The sequence below is a fragment of the Rhizophagus irregularis genome, chromosome 28, assembly GCF_026210795.1.
Source record: "Rhizophagus irregularis chromosome 28, complete sequence".
Lineage (NCBI taxonomy): Eukaryota > Fungi > Glomeromycota > Glomeromycetes > Glomerales > Glomeraceae > Rhizophagus > Rhizophagus irregularis.
In genome coordinates, this window is record NC_089456.1 from 2901948 (window position 1) to 2919580 (window position 17633).

At 31.5% G+C, this 17633-nt stretch overlaps 4 protein-coding genes across 4 annotated transcripts; 2 read left to right on the forward strand and 2 right to left on the reverse strand.

The window, feature by feature from the left end:
- Positions 1-3464: 3464 nt before the first annotated feature.
- Positions 3465-3689, forward strand: OCT59_019264 (uncharacterized protein; the record flags this gene model as incomplete). The annotated part of the gene is made up of 1 exon (XM_066135905.1): positions 3465-3689. The coding sequence occupies one exon, from the start codon at positions 3465-3467 to the stop codon at positions 3687-3689; it is 225 nt and encodes a 74-aa protein (XP_066005151.1).
- Positions 3690-8142: 4453 nt separating this feature from the next.
- On the forward strand, positions 8143-11853 carry OCT59_019265 (uncharacterized protein; the record flags this gene model as incomplete). Its single annotated transcript, XM_066135906.1, has 17 exons — positions 8143-8187; positions 8456-8506; positions 8840-8853; positions 8939-9032; positions 9113-9274; positions 9512-9581; positions 9651-9691; positions 9755-9905; positions 9977-10171; positions 10260-10421; positions 10498-10674; positions 10745-10769; positions 10922-11055; positions 11118-11292; positions 11358-11479; positions 11553-11561; positions 11831-11853. 17 exons carry the CDS (start codon positions 8143-8145, stop codon positions 11851-11853), a joined length of 1650 nt encoding a protein of 549 aa, XP_066005152.1.
- Positions 11854-12160: 307 nt separating this feature from the next.
- Positions 12161-13103, reverse strand: OCT59_019266 (uncharacterized protein; the record flags this gene model as incomplete). Its single annotated transcript, XM_066135908.1, has 4 exons — positions 12161-12382; positions 12478-12635; positions 12687-12755; positions 12830-13103. 4 exons carry the CDS (start codon positions 13101-13103, stop codon positions 12161-12163), a joined length of 723 nt encoding a protein of 240 aa, XP_066005153.1.
- A 2311-nt stretch (positions 13104-15414) lies between these two features.
- OCT59_019267 (uncharacterized protein) lies at positions 15415-16599 on the reverse strand (the record flags this gene model as incomplete). The annotated part of the gene is made up of 2 exons (XM_066135909.1): positions 15415-15981; positions 16072-16599. The coding sequence occupies 2 exons, from the start codon at positions 16597-16599 to the stop codon at positions 15415-15417; spliced, it is 1095 nt and encodes a 364-aa protein (XP_066005154.1).
- Between the last annotated feature and the right edge of the window lie 1034 nt (positions 16600-17633).

Here is a 17633-nt window from a genome sequence, read left to right on the forward strand (position 1 = left end):
TATTTATTAAGTACGCTTTTTAATTATAAAGGTGCTTTAATATATTCAGGTAACAATTTTTCTGTCCAAATTCAAAAATAACTTTTCGCAATCAAGCTATGTAAAAAATTTTCAATGATCATTGTACATCATCATATTAAATAAATCCAGTGTTTGTCCCATTATTATGTAAGTAAAGCACGTCCTAAAAAAACTTTTCCAGGTAAAATTGATCATGTGATTATCAAAATTGAGTTTATTCGCAATAAAAATATGTTCTTAATGTCAAAATTTTTGTCTTAGTTTTAATAAATTTTTAAGCACTTTAAAAATAATAAATTTTGGTGTATAATAATTAGTGATTGTAACACGAAAAAAATAATTAATAAAAAAATAACACTAAAATATCTCTAATGTCTATATTCGATTGATATTCGTCAACTTACATCGGTGCTTAATTTCGGTTACGGTACGTTTCGCCGAAGTTCATTTCGCTGAAAACCATTTCGCTGAAGCCATTACGCCGAAGGTAAGTTTTGCTGAAGGGACATTTCGCGGAATCCTTGTCCATTTCGTATTTCGTCGAAGGACATTCGGTTAAACGATATTGAGTATGATATATACCTCAGATGTTGTATAGTATAGTTGACGAAAATCTATACAGTATAGTTTTTATCTATACAGTATAATTTTTTATCTATACAGTATAATTTTTTATTTATACAGTATATTTTTTTATTTATACAGTATAGCTTTTATCTATACAGTATAGTTTTTTTACACTATACTATACAACATCGGAGGTATATATATATCATACTCAATAACTATATTATCAAGGACATTTCGCAGAAAATTTTAGTGATTAACGATCATTAAAAATTCATGCTCAAAGTACAAATTCTTTTTAAACTATTTCATTTTCATTTTATGATGATTTTGTTACCTTTTTTTTTAAACAAACGTGACTTGATATAATGTATCAAATAATTCGTTTGTCTTCTCAAAAAAAAAAAAAAATTAAAAAATTCCATATTTTCGGCGAAATTTCCCGGTGAAATGGGTTTCGGCAAAATGCCCATTCGGCGAAATGTCCAATCGGTAAATGACATTTTGGCGAAATGGCACTTGGATGAAATATCCCTTCGGCGAAATTGGTTTGGCGAAATGTGTTTCGGTGAAAGGGACTTCCGGATACCCTTAATTTCGCGATATTAATATCAGTGGATTCATTTTTATAAGGTGATATAAAATTTTATTCATCATTTAATTGAATATCTATAAAATGTTTAGCAATAAATTTAAATTTCAATTAGTTTGCAATTTGTGGTAGAATAATTTAAACCAATAAATAATTTACAAGTATGTTGTGAATTTTGTGTGTTATAGAAAATTGCTGGATCCCAGGCAAATTTGACTATTTTGTAATACATTTATTTATACGGTTACAGTACGATTTCCTGAATGCCTTTTTTCTGAATATATCTTTTCCCGAAGTCATTTGCCTGAATGCCAATTTTCCGAACTGAACATTTTCCTGAAATATACAATTTCCCGAATCCTTATTTCCCGAATCCAATTTCCTGAAGTCTAATTTCCCGAATCCTAAATCTCAATATCCTGAATCCCAATATCCCGAATTCAAATATCCTTAATTCTAATATTCCGAATCCTAATATTCCGAATGGACAATTTCTTGAATTATATAATAAACTGTATATTTTCGTATGATTTATAAATAAACTATATATAATAAATTTAAAAAACAAAGAACTATTGATAACTATAAGTTTTATTATTCAAATATACAGTATTATAAGCAGATATAATGTTAACAATTGTAAAAATTTTTTAAAGTACTGGTTATAAATGAAATTTATTAGAGATTTATTAATATAATTCAACTTTTTGTAATATTAAACTAACGCTAACTGTATGTTACTAAACATTTATTAATTTCGCATTATGAATAGAAAAATTACTAAATGAACAACTTTATTTATATAAAAACACAATTTACACTAATTTATTACTTTTACATACTATGAATAATTATCTAGTATAGTTAAAATTTCCACACATCAATTTGTTGCAATAGAAAGCATTAAAAATATTCCTTTATTATATCAAGTGTTTTGACTACATCAACTCTGTTAGCTTTAGGTGCATGACTATGTTCTTTAGTACTTATCAATATGTGTTCCTCACCCTCTAAGTCAGTTATGGCTCTTCCACTGCAGCTATACTTTTTTCTGAACTCACAAGACCAATAATATCTTTGGTTTATATTTTTTTTCTTTTGTATACAAATATCCATATACATTGATTTTGGATTACATTATTTATTTTAAGTATTTGTTTTAATACAAGTTAGTTTATTACATATTATATTTATATACATTATATATAATTTATTGATTATTATACTAAATAAAATAAAGGTTGAGTTTATGAAATTAATAATTCTAATTTATGATGTAAAATTATATAAAATAATATTAAATTCAGTAAAATGTCTATTCAGAATATCAGGGTTCATGATATTGGAATTTGGGATAAAATAATTCAGGATAAAAGAATTCGGGACTTAACGCTGTAGAAGGTCTATTATAACTTGTTATTGTTGTGAGAAACGAAAAAGTACTATCCAGAGAACTGAAAATAAATTTTTTTTTAATTAAATTTATGAAGAGTTGCATAAAAAGCCTTATTTTTCATACACATACTTTATTTTTTCCAATAAAGCTTCATTTTGTTTCTTGATAAGGTCCAATTGTTCTTGGAGATCGCTCATAGTCACGTAAAAGTATCAAACGTATCGTAAACGTATAAATGTTGAAGAGAAAAAAGTAGGAAAAATACGTGGATTTTTATGATGACTGGTGTTTAGTAACATCAGGTGATAAATTAAAATCGCGTAAATCGCGTAGTAAGCAGATACGTGAAACAATGTGAAACATGACCTGCCTATATATAGCGATCATAAGGGCACAAACACTTTAAAAGGATGGATCTCAGCCCATCATTTATTGTCAGGATTGTCGGGTACTCGGGTTAACTCGGCTAGTTGGAAAAGATATATAACACGGGACATATATACACATATATATATGATTGGCGTAGTATAAAGTATAATTGTATATACTATAATGTAATTATGTTATACAGTTTATTTTGAGCTTTACCAAATATTACCGAATATTTTAAAATTTCGAGTTCTTTAAAATTTGCTAAGTCCCGTACATTATGAAATCAGTTATAATAAATTTCAAGATTTTTCATTTCGATATTTGTATTTTGAGCTTATTAAGTGTCAGGCTTATGAAATGTCGGGATTTAGAGTGTCGGGATAATATACCAAACTCTCGAATATATATATAAAGAGAGCGAATTCAAAGAAAGTACTAACAAATTATATGTGATAAAACTCTCCAAATACATATAATAAATAAAATAATAAATATATTTTTTTTCTAATTGAAATTATGCCTAAGTGTGAATGTAAACATCGTTTAAATTTATCAAATGGTAAGGGAAGAGTACTTCATAGGACAACAGTAGCTCGACATTTATTAGAAGAAAAAGAGGCACAAGCTCTAGAAGATGAATACCAAAGACTTCATCCTGAAGAAAATCTTTATCATTCTGAAGAGGAAAATTTAAACGAAGAAAACTTACGTGAAGAAGACTTATATGAAGAAAATGAATGATCATTTATGGTGACAAGTGATAATGAAGAAGAAAATGAACGATCATATATGGAAATGTGTGATAATGAAGAAATTCCAGAAGAAACTAATGATGATTTTAGTTTCCAAAATGAAGAAAATGAGAAAACTAATAATTATGAAAATGAATATTATTATTATTATGAAAATGATGATTCAATTTCTGATTCTCAAAATGAATCAGAATCTGATAACATAAATTCTAATGCTGATAATGAAGAAGGTGAATTCCAAAATAAATTATTAATAGTATTTAAATACATTAACTATTTATTAACTATTTATTAACAATAGTGATAAATTTTTAGATAATACAATTATTTCTGATGAATTGCTTGAAGGATTAAGGCTTTTATATATGAAATCAAATTTTAATTTTTCTGAAGCTGCATTTAATAATATATATAAAGCTTTCAATAGAAATAAAATGAGCCTAAATAAAATAAAAAAAATACTTGATTTGATAGTAGGAATTGAACCAAAAATATACGATATGTGTGTTAATTCATGTTGTGCGTTCGTAGGAGTTTTAGAAAATGAAAGAAAGTGTAAATTTTGTAAAGAGGACCAATATTATAGTAATGGTAAATCAAGAAAAAATTTACCTTTTGTCTCTATAATTGAGCGTTTAAAGCTTCAATTTAAAAACTCTAAAAGATCCAAAGAATTATTATATACGCATAACTATACTAATAATATAGGAGATCTTGTTCATAGGGACATAGGTGATATTTTTGATGGGCTGATTTATAAAGAGTTATTAAATGATGCATATTTTTCCAATCCTAAAGATGTTGCATTTACTGCATCTTGTGATGGTTATCAAATATTTCGACAAAAAACTGATGATTGTTGGGTATTTCTTTTTATAAATAATAATTTGCCTCAAGAATTAAGGGTAAAAAAAGAAAATTTAATGGTAATATTAATAATCCCAGGGCCAAAACAACCTCAAGATTTTAATTCATTTCTCTATCCATTAATTCAAGAGATGAAAATGTTACAAGGTATATTAAAAAATATGAAAAATAATAATTAATATAATATTTATTAATCATATTTTTGTATTTACAGATGGAATATTATGTTATGATGGAAACAAAAAAGAATATTTTACTTTACGTGCTCACATATAAGCTTGGACTGGAGATCTTCCTGCTCTTTCAAAAATTTTATATTTAACGGGACATAATTCATATTCAGGTTGCAGATTCTGTAATCTTCGAGGAACTTTAAATGAAATGAATAGACATGTATATTATCCATTACAACAAAATATGTCATCGGGCTGGATGTGGGAGGTGCAAGCACCACCCACCTCCGGGTCTACGACCTGTCGCAGTACCTCCTTCCCCCTACGGGGGCTCAGGAATCCCCTATATCTGTCACCATCTGTCATTAACATCTGTCATATAACAATATACTAAAAAAGGATAAAATAAGGGAAAAGAGAGGAAAATACGATAGAATCAAAGGGGTATGACAGATATGACGGATATGACAGATGTTTCAGAAAAATCGGGAGAGGGTATCCCCAGAAAAAAGTTTTGATTTTACCCCCAGATCTGTCATTCTGTCATAGTTCTGTCATATGATCAGGATTCCGTCTAATAATCTGTTGGAAGCAGTGAGATAGCAAACCAGATAAGTTAGCAGGTAAGCCCCTAGAAGGTCTATAAAGCCAGTAAGACCAACCCCGTCCCACCCCCGTCAGAAAAAATAAGTAATTGAACAATGGGTATTGAGAATAGAGCATATCCAGATAAGTTTAGAAGACAGTACTAATCCGTCTTCCTCTTTTTTGCCTCCTTAAGGCATTTATCAATACACTGTTTACACGCGTCATCAGAATCTAAGATTTTCTGTCCAAGTTTTTTGCATTGCCGATTGTAAGCCGTCTGCTGTCTCTTAGCAGCGGTTTCTTTCTTTTTCTCCTTAGTCTTCTTCTTGATCACCCAGTCTATTCCAGTAAAAGTATTCTTATGCATAACACAAATTGTGCAGTCACCATGCAGCCGGTAACGCCCATTTGTAGTCATATCTTGTATTTCACTAGCCGTCTCAGTTTCCTTCTTGCACTTTAGGCAGTAAAAACGTGTCATTTTAAGATTTGAAGTCTAAAACCATTCCTTTAATTTGTCGTAATATGTCGCATTTAGAGAATTATTACAAATACTACAATCTCTCTGGAGTACCAGCACGAATTCTAAAAGGTGAGGAGCACTACAACCTATACAAAAAGCCCCTAAAGGAGAAGTCATCAGAGCGTCCACGAGTAGTTGTATGGAAACCAAATGCGACACATCAGGCAGATCTCGCAGAGATGCCAGTCGACCCCAAAGGATTCCACTATTTCCTCGTAGTAGTAGAAGTCACGGGTAAACGAGTCGACGCAGAACCCCCAAAGGATAAAACTGCAAATAGGGTTCTCAATGGATTTGTTAAAATCTACAGAAGAAATCGCATTAAGCTACCAACACATCGAATAGAGACAGACTCCGGATCAGAATTCACCAATGATCAGGTACGTGATTTTTTCCTGAACAGCCTAGGGGTGATGATGAGGTTTGGAGAGCCGGGAAGACACAAACAGCAATCATACGCTGAACGAGCTATGTCAATATCCATAGGATCGTCTACCCTGATATCCTCTTCTTGTTCCTCCTCAACTAGGTCCTCCGGAATCTCTGTGACTTTTCTAGCAGACAATAACTCCTCCTGAAGAATCTCACGGAGTAATTTCCTAAAGTCTGCAGATCTTAACAGGCTTAATAAGTCATTCTTAGTAACAGCTTTTGCAGGTGTAGACTTACTACCAGTAACTTTCACAGGAATCTTAACAGGGGTTGCTTTGCCTTTCAATGGCACACTAGAAGAGCTAACTGCTGTCTTATTTGGGGACGACTTAAGAAGTTTTGAGATACTCAAACCTACTTTTTTTTTGACCCAACACGAACCATATAGACATCACCATCTTTTTCTCTCAATTCTACCTTTTCACCAAAACTCGCAGTATCAATGTCCATAGCATCATCATTAAGATTGAGGTTTCTCATTGCTCAGGCCAAATCCAGATCATCACGTCTATCTTTAGCCTTCTGAAGTTGTTTTGTAAGTATTTTAGACGTCCCACATTTATATCCTATAATAAGATCAATAGCATTTTGATGATCATCCAAAGTCCACTCAGGAGCATCAGGATCATCACCAACATCATGATCTACATAACCATCATCCCAATCAGGATCCTGATAATCCTGAACAACACGTCGCTGTGGTTTTGGTCGAACAGGTTTAATCTGCTGTCTATAGACTGGTGGATTACGAACTGGCCGAGCCTGTAATTGTTTAAATTGCACCTGAAAATTCTTGGTAAGTTCCTCAGCTTGAGCCTTAAGTAATTCTTGTAATTGTTCTTGAGTAACCCCAGATGACTTTGATGTCAGTACGACAGGTTCCTGTTTTTCTAACGGAGGTTGAGTTACATCACTGTAATCTGCTTGAAGTCGCCAATTTCTATCTTATAACTCCAAGCGCATCTCAGCCCTTCTCCGTTCTAAATTTCTCAGATGTTTAACCAAGTCATCAGGATTAAGATTACTAAACCTTTCTGCTTCAAAAATATTATCAGCCGAAAGACCTCTAAAGAACTGGTCGATAATAAGATCATCAGTTAGTTTTAGTAATTTTCCAGCTCTCTTTACAGTTCTATAAAATGCATCAACTGGCTCATTTTCCTGATAAAGACTGTTAAAACGGATACGTTTCTTTTCATCTAAAATAGTTGGAAATTGTGTTCTAAGCCAATAAAGCGCCTGGTTAGGTTTAATACCTGGAAAAACTATAGGATGATTATTAGCAGCAGCAACACCAGCATCTGCAGTAGCTGGAGCAACTCTATCTGTCGGACGAGCACCAGCTCTTCCCCAAGCTTTATCTCCACCTATTAAATCATGGGTAGGAATAAATGCTGCTCTAATAGTTACTAATGCATTAGCTGCATCTGTAGCATAAACATGTGCTTCAGACCCATTTACATAGGTACCTGCATTTGGTCCTCCTGCACCTTCTGGTATTACTAATGCTACAAAAGCAGCTAAATTAGCTCCACCTCTTGAAGTGATACCAGAAAGTTCCCAATTTTTTCCTGTAATTTCTCGATCAAACCATTCAGCCGCTTCACCAGCCATACAGCTTCTAAGGAGTATACATATAAACTGTACAGTACGATCAGCTGAACTGTACTGTACATTTGTGGTTGTACGATCATTTATGTAACAATAAAATTTTAGTACAGTGTACAGTATAACACTTGTACAACCAAACGATCTATGATCAGACTTTTTTTTTTTTTCTCACTCTCCCAAAGAAACACGTCAAAGAAACACGTCTAAAAGTCAACAAAGACTTTATACATATAAATCTTACAACAAAAATGGCAGAAATTTCTACCGAAGTCAATAAAGAAATTATCGAAGAGGTATATAACCTGGGCTAAACATGCTGAAAAGGTCAAAATAGTTGTTTCAGCAGGTGGTCAATTTCGGAAAGTGCCGCAATAAACCAATTTTAGTATTTATTTTTTGTATAACAGATATTTTACACGAATAGATTCCTTAGAAATATGTTTCTAATGCTAAAATTAGCATTTGTCCTTGTATTTAGTACCATTAAAATTACCAAAATAATTTTTTAAATTAAACTTTATATTTATTAATTATTATTTCTATATTTTATATATTCAATAGTGGCCTACCCAAAATACTGCTAAATTTGGTAGAAATTTAACGGCATCTGAGGTTCACTATTATTTAGAATTTCAAGAATATCCTAATACATCTGAAACTGGTTTCGCAAGTATTTATAATGTATCAGGTTGGGATGAGAATGAAGCACAAAAAGCGTTTGCTATGAATAATATTCAATATTCATATGGAGGCAATGGTACAATTCGCAAAGTACAAAATTGTGATTTTTTTCCTGGAATCAGAGTATCCAAGGAACAACGTAATTGCCTTAGTGTTAAAGTATGTGAATTTGCGTCCAAAGAATTAGATGTTGGTCATACATCTGTGGATTTTTCTAAATCCTTTTTCAAAAATATATTTGACGCCAATGAAAAATTTCATGAGAAAACAACTCTTTGGTTAGTAATTCATATATTTATTTTAATTTATAAATACTATATAATAATATATTAAAGTTCATAAAATAACTAATTTATTTTGTAGTGTGTTCGCTAAAGCATATGAATGTCATTGTGAATATATTGATCAAAATGGAGTAAAATGTAACGGTATACCAAAATTATGTGAATTTAATCAAGTACGTATAAATTATATAATAAGTTCTTTTAAAATTATAATTATTATTATTTGATTATCTAAAATTTATAATATTTTCAGGTGGCTGGTTTAATAACATCAAAAAAAAAGTTTATTGGATGTACTAATTGGAAACCAAAAGAAAAACACCGATATTTAACAATTCCAAATAATGTTGATCTGGAATTATTAGAAACGATGTTTAGTGAATATTCCTATCATCCTTATGGTATCGATTTTAAGGTAAAAATCTGGTGATCCGTTTCACTAAAAAGTAATTTTATACAAAAATGTTTTTAACTAAATTTGGCAATTAGCATAGTGGATTTTAATTCTAAATTCGATAGAAAATGATTTTTTATGTAATTTTATTTTTTTCGCACAAAAATTTTAGTTCAAATTTATTTTTATAAATATTTTTTTGCTGTGTTATACATATATTTTTAAAATAAATAAATTAATTTAATATTTAAATTGCAGAACGATGAAGTTAATACGGTAGATGAGTGTTTTATGGTACGACCTAATATTGCACGATCTGATGAATGTCGTAAGTAAATTAATTAATAACTGTATTCTTTTTGTTATCTAAAATAATTAATAATTATTGTTTCATTAGCATTTTTGCATAAAGTCGAAAATCGAATTGTTAAAGGATCTGTGAGTAAGAAGGCTAGTGCATGTCCGGTTACATTCTACCATATAATTCCAGAAAATTTAAAGGAATGCCCATTTATTGCAACTGTATCGGTGGGAAAACATAATCATCCACCTCCACCACCTTATAAAACCCCATATAATATTAAAAATCAACTTCAAAATATAATCAATAATGAACATACTCTTGATTTAACAAGAAGAAAGTTTTTAACTGGTAAGTTAAATTACACAAATATAAATCATAATTATTTATATAAGCTAATTAAAATAATATAAAATAAATAGGAACAATGATTCAAAACTACTTAAATGGAAAACAATTAAGTGAATTACATCCATCATTGAATAATCAATCTAAAATTGATTATTATATTGGCAAAACTCGACGTTCACAGTATCCATATGGACAAAATATCTTGGGAGTTACACATGAATTTATGAAACATGAAAAAAGTGAAGATCCATATATTCGATCAATTCGTAAGTAAATTGTATTACGCGTAATACGTTTATATCACTTTTTTAATCGTAATTTAATTTTTTATATTTAATTTATTTTATTTTACAGGATTTCTTGATAGTGGCCAATATATTGTTGTATGTGCTACAAAGCAACAACTTAAAGCAATTCCTGAATTGACATATTTTGAAATTGATATGGCATTCAAAAGAATTCATGGTGTTACAAATGAATGGGAAGTATCAGCATATGTATCACGAATACAAAAAAGTGAGTTAAATTTTATTTACTTTAATTTATTTAATTTTTTATAATTTTAATTTAATTGCTTTAAAAATATATATAGCTTTAACTTTTGCACGAATATTTACAAATATTGAGACGGCTGATGCATATCAAAACCTATTTGAAGACTTGTTTAATTGCATAGAAAAAGATACGGGTGAAATATTTAATTTTTATCATATTCATGGAAGGGGTTTGGGATGTATTATCGCAGATCAACACAAAGGGCAAGCTTTAGGTAAGCTAAACTACAGTATAAATTCGAATTATTTGAGTATAGGTATTAATAAAATTTAATATTTAATTAGGTTTAGGTCGATATTTAAATTCAAAGTATCCAAATTTAACGCCAGTTGAGCATTTACAACATATATATAAACTTTGCCAAGTTCATTATGAGCGGTAATTAGATGCATTAATAATTTTTTATAATCTAATTGAATTAATTACTAATTTATAATCATATTTTATTTTTTTTTATTTAGAAATATTGACAAAAATAAGCAGATATCAAGTGAAATTCGAAGTGCTATGTATTTAGTACCAACTTTAGATACACAAGAAGAAGTGTTAATAGTATTAGATAAAATACAATCTAGTGGCGAATTAGGAGCAGAAGGTAATCATTAAATTTAACTTTTCATCAAAATTCAAACAAATATTAAAGTATTTTTTTTATAGCTTGGGTAAAAGATAAACGTGTTTCATGGGTACTATCGGGTATATCAATTGCATTTACCAAAATGGATCATATTATTTGGAATCAAACACCAAATAATACCAATGTGGGAGAAAGTGCACATGCAAACGTAAATCATGATGGACGTAATTTATCACTTCTTGCCGGAATTGTTAGGTAAAACTTTTTATTTGTTTGTATATAAAACTTATTAAATATTTATTAAAATTCCTTTTTTTTAGAGGATGTAACTTTGATAAACGACAGTGGGAAAGTGGAAATGTCTATGAAAAATATAATATTCCTGATTCTTATAGAGATAAATCTGAATTGGCACGATCAATTCAAGCTGAGAAAAGAGCGGGTAAGTATAATTAATTATTTTAATTATTTTTAAAATATATTTAACGTAATAATTTGTATTTTAATTATTTTAGCAAAAAAGCGTAAATGTAAACAAACTTCATCCTTGAGTACAGTAAAAAAACAAAAAAGTAATTCTCATAATAAGGAAAATGATACTATTGAAATTATTGAATCAAACGGAGATCCATGTTTTGATCAACAAAGAAAAGTTAATACTTTGGCGCAAGAAACACTAGCTATTCGAAAGCAGGCAAATGATGAGCTTGAAAGGGAAATTGCACTGCTTGAGAAAAGAAACAAACTCTTAGGTTTATAATTTTTTCAACATGATTTTCAATTACTTTTATAGAGAGTGCAGCATGTTCGAAGTAAAATAAAGTAATTTTCCAATGACAATAATAAAAATATTTGCGCACGTTAACAGTTAATATAACTATTTATTTATTTATAATTTTATTAATAAAGAACTTTTTTAATTGTGAATTTAATATAAGAATCACGTGATAATCATTTATTTTTACAATTGTACTGTACGAAATTTGTTACAATTTAACTGTACGGTACAATACAAGACTTATATGTATATATATATATATAAGTGCTGTACTGTACTGTATGGATTTTATTATAATTAATCGTACCGTACAGTTCAGCTGATCGTACCGTACAGTTTGTCTATCTACCTGCTTCTAAGTATACCCATAGCTCTTTTCCAAGACTCTGGTGGCCCTCCAGCAGCGTATGGGTTAAGATTAATAGTATCAAGATAACCCATATAAAGCCTAACAAATGTATCAATATCATCAGTAGCTTTACCCTCAAAAATCGGCAATCCTATTGCAGTGGTAGCCATATCGTCTCTAGTGGATTGTTTAAAAGAGGTGGAGGAGGGTTCAATTGTCTAATTCGAAACCATTGTACCTGAATTCTAAGAGCAGCTATCTGTTGGAAAAGTCTATTCCTAAGTCTCCCTAATGTCTGAATCCCAAAACGCACCCTATTATCAGCATGTGCTAGCTGTGCATTAACCTGTCCAAGTTGCGCATTAACCAATACAAGTTGTCCTCCAGTCCAAGTAGCTCTCAGCCGCCAATGATTTAGAAGGATATTACCACGATTCACAGCATTTTGAGCCTCATTACGATCCCTTACTGCTTGAGTATAATCTGCTTGTAATACATTACGTTCATGTCATGCCTGATTACGTTCACCTATAGCCCGTTGACAAAGCTCTACCATAGTATCATAATCTCTTTGCAGGTTATGGTTTTCTTCTATGAAATTATCATTATAATAACTAGTTGACGTTCTAAATTAGTAAACGTTTCATCAAATGCATTTATCTTACCTTGTGCAAAAACTAACAAATCTTTTGTAATACCAAGTTCTTCATGTTTTGCTTTACAGCGATACATTAATATATTAATAATATGTTTGATTTGATTATTTGCCTCCTGTATCTCTGAATCAACAGTTAAACGACCCCTGGTAGTTAATAAATTTGCATGAGCCTTTAGTATTCTAACTAATTCATCATCGTCTTTTTCATTGACCAAGTGTGCAGGAAGCGGTCCAGTAGGTTCTGAAGGAGTATAAACTGGAATTGGTGTTGATGTCGACATCGTATTTAAACTAAGTTAGAATAAAATTCAAATGGATCTTTATGTATACAATTTGGACGATGAGATCCCCCAATTCCCTCTGTCATCAATTTACAGAGTTGCCACATCGAACGGGCATTCTCATGGTCGGACGAACGAATAAATGAACGAACGAACAATTAAACGAGCGAGCAATTAATCAACAACATAATTAACAAACAATATAATCAACGAACAACATACAACAACATTCTTGGTTCATAACATAAATAGCGTTAGTAATATAAAATGTTGAACGATATAAAATAAAATTTACTTCTCTAAATTTTCCTCAAATTATATCCACTTTTACCTTTAATTTCAAACTTCGATAGCTCTCGCTACGAATTATTACTTTTCAAAAACATATATTTAATTCATCTTAAAATTTTCATTTGTTTAATTAAAATTAATTAAGCGAACATTAATTAAAGTTTAGGGCGAACCTATTACCTTTAATTAACATTAAACTTCATTAACAAATAATTAAATGAAACTTATATTTTTATTGAGTTCTGTGGATGAGAACTATGGAATTACTTTGAATTCCGTTCTCTATTTATACAATTTTTATGCTACCTTCTATTCTATCTATATACTATCTTTTATGTTCTTTTTACATATTATCTTTGAACTATCTTTCTAATATACTATCTATATTTTAAATACGCTATCTTTTAATATGCTATCTTTTATGTATATATATTATCTTTTATAATATCTTTGTATTATCTTTTTATATTATCTTTTATATTATTTTACGTTCTTTAATCTTTCTGACATTATTTTATATGTTCTTTCAATTCGCTTTATATGTTTTGCTTATAATCTATCTTTTGTGGCTTATAATTATTCTTTCTAATTGCTCTTATTGTTAAAGATTGCTAAGCCGCAATTGATCGACTCTAATTATCCTATTGGTTCTTTGTTAATCATTTAACAAACATTACATCATGTAGATCATTACTCTTTCTAAATGTTTATCCTTTTCGGCTAATTATTTATCCATCTACGCCAATTCATAATTAATTTGTTCGTTCTTGATATTTGGCAATTACATTTGGTGGTTGAATTTTATCATCTTTTCGTGCTTGATATTCGACCGTTTACAATGAGTACACGACCGACTCAAGACAAGGCAATGAGTTTGCTCCATCATGACCCTTTCGATTAGCCGTAGCAGGTAGCTCAGACTCAGGTAAGACAACTATGATCATTAATTTGTTAATGGGTGACAAGAAAGCAAAGGAAGATGGTAATCGGTATGTACTATGTGATGCAGTACTTTTAGTTGGCAGATATCTTGATGAGCCGAAGTGGGCAGTTGTACATGATTTTTTCGAAGAGGAGAAGATCCCATTTACTGCAGTAACCCATAGTGAGATTCCAGAGATTGACTCCTTCGACCCTACTCAAGCTACTGTGGTAATCTTCGAGGATCTGATGGATGCACCTAAAAAAATCCAGGATCTCATCACTGGTTACTTTACACATGGACGACACAAAAATATTTCATGTATTTATGTAGCCCAAAGATTCTTTGCCATTCCTAAGGCTATTCGAGAAAATGTTAACTACATCTCACTGCATGGAGGTCATGGGAGCCTTACAGATACCAAGAGAATCATCCGCCTATATACAGAAGAATCAGAGTCATTAGCACCAGTAATTGATGATCTTACTCTGCAACGTGAATTTGTAGTGTTTGATCTTAGACGGTCCAATAGTGATCTACTGTCCATTCGAGTAAGATGGGATACTAGTCTCAGTTCGATCACAGAGCAATCTCAGTTCAATCCTAGTTCGATCTCAATTCAATCTCAGTTTGATCCAAGTTTGAATCCAGTTCGATCTCAGTCTGAACCCAGTTCAATCACAGTTCGATCCAAGTTTAGTCCCTATGGTCAGAAAGCTGTATTTGAAGCAAAAAAAGGTGGACACTTGATTGAATTTGCTCAGGTATTTCCATCCCCTAAAGAACATCAACATTTACTTGTACCTGGTGTCTTAGCCAAGAATGCAGATACCTGGATTAAATATGTCTTTCGGGAAGCTTATGGACTCTCTGGTAAGACCCTAGGAGCTGACTTTCATGATTTCTTAGCAAAAGTACAGGGTAGGACTGCAAAGACTAAAACTCTGAAAACTGAGAATGTGAAGGAGTTATTCTCCCGATATGAAGCCCTGAAGTCTAGTCGCCCTCTGGATAATAAACAAATAATAGAAGGTATTGAAGTCCTTCTACAGATCTTTTCTAAGAGCCACATGGACCGTCGAGCATTACAAGTAGGGATTAATAGTATCTTGTGAGAATATCAAGTAATTCGTCTGCAGAAGCTCTAAGAATCATAGCACTTTTTTTACGGCCTTCAAAGTCAATCCTTAACATCTTATCCTTCAACCCTATTGCTCCTAAAGCACGAGAAGCAAAGTTCTTAGTCATTGGATTACTTATATGATTTACATAGTTCTCATAGAATGTAGTGAAAGGCTCGTCAATACCATCTGGATATGTATCCCTTAGAAATTGATATAAAGCAATTTCTCCACTGTCATAACCTATGGCTATAAGCTGTTCGAGAAGCCACTTCCTAATATCTTCATATGGCTCTCCATCCATAATATTCATATCCAGTTTTTGTGTAAACAATTGTGTAAAGTCCACATTACTTCCCCGACGAATGATCTGAACTAACTTATCCCTAGCAAGTCCCAAGGCTTGTAGAGGATCATTCTCATCACTAATCTTCTTTATAATCTGTCTGTATAATACACTGGATAATCCTCTATATGCTGTTTTTGGAGTGATTACTCCACAGTTTTGGCACTGGTTTATTACGATTGATGTTGACATGGCTATCTTTCTTTATGTAAAAAAGAATTATTCAAAATTAAGTAACTATTCGGAGCAGTCCTTGCACAACTTGTCCGTTAAGTCACTTGGGCTTACAGGCATGAGACATTCCCTACACAACTCAATATTAAGCTCTGCAAGTCTCGGGGTATAGTCCTCCAAAGTTCGTGGACGACCGGAAGGACCGATAGTTGTCATATCAGTCATATCCTGCTGTAAGATAAAATCATCATATTCATCTTGGTCAGCCTGAATAGCAGTCCTGATTTGTTGTATATCATTGAAAGTTAACCGCTGCCCATCAAGATTTTCCTCATTATAGCGTGTTTCATTGATGATTTCCTCTATAAGCGCCTCTTCTTCATAATGGACAAAGTAGTAATCCTCAACTACCTCATAGTCACTCTCAATCAGTCTATGATATGTTCTAGTACCACGTCGAACATAACGTCCTGTATCTGTATTTAAATATACAGGTTGCTCTTCAGGTGGAGGTGCAGTTTGTCTACGGACAAGCCTTCCATCAATATAATCATGGGATTCCATAACTATTCGATTAAAGGTATCTCCACCGATAATAATTGGACGTCCAGTTATAGGGTTAGCTATATAAGGGTAAGACATGTCTTTTTTCTGTACGTGTCTACATACCTAATAGTTTTCTTCAATTTACAATAACCAAGTGACACGGTCATCAGTCCTTATCAAAAAATACAAGAATACCTGATGATAAGATTACATGGTCATCAGTCCTTATTAAGGCAAACATGGCATAGTAGCCTTTATCTTTATTAAATTTATTTAACGAACTTACAAAAATAATATAAAATTTTCAAAGTACAAAAAAAGAAAAATAAAATTAACTAAAAACAAAACTATATAGTCTCCAAAACAGTAATAAAGCTATAAAATTAATTCAAAAAGGAAAAAATCGCATAACACTAAAACTATCCTGATCCTCCGCCTAGATATATTCCAACCTAAGAAGAAGCAACTATGCAAACAAACTAACGAACAATGCGCCCATTGTTAAAATCGACACACCACCCTGCTAAAGCTATTATTAAGTTGCACCGTTAGACGACCCATAAAACCCGAATAGTGATTAAACCAAGGCAAACCATATTTTATCGAGTTCTTTAAATAATCAACGTCGGAGTCACGTGCGGCGTCGGAAAGGGTCGGAGGAGGTAAAGTTGAGAAAGGTAAGTACATGGACTTTGGCAAATTTGAAGGCTGAGAAAGTTTGAGTTTATGAGTAATATTCATCGCGTCTTCCCATTTAGATTTATCATAGGAGCGCGGTAGCCAAATTCGTTTTCTGATCTTTTGGATAAAGTGATTGTGGATAGCAGAGATAACCTTCATCGCGGAATTTCGTGGAATAGAAAGTTCTTCAAAAAATGCGACAAAGGATTTCGGAAGGCAGCCACAGACAAGGCTATATGAAGTCCAATTTGAAGAGGAAAAGGACCAACAAGGAAGAGATTTAAATTTGTTAATAATTAGAGACGGATCTTTGTTAACAAGATCACCAGCTTCTTGAAGTTTGTTAATAAAGTGATGTTGGTAGGAGAGGAGAATCTGTTCCATAGCGATTCGTCTACATTTACACATAAATAAGTGCATGAAATCTTCCTTGGAGTCGAGGCATGAAC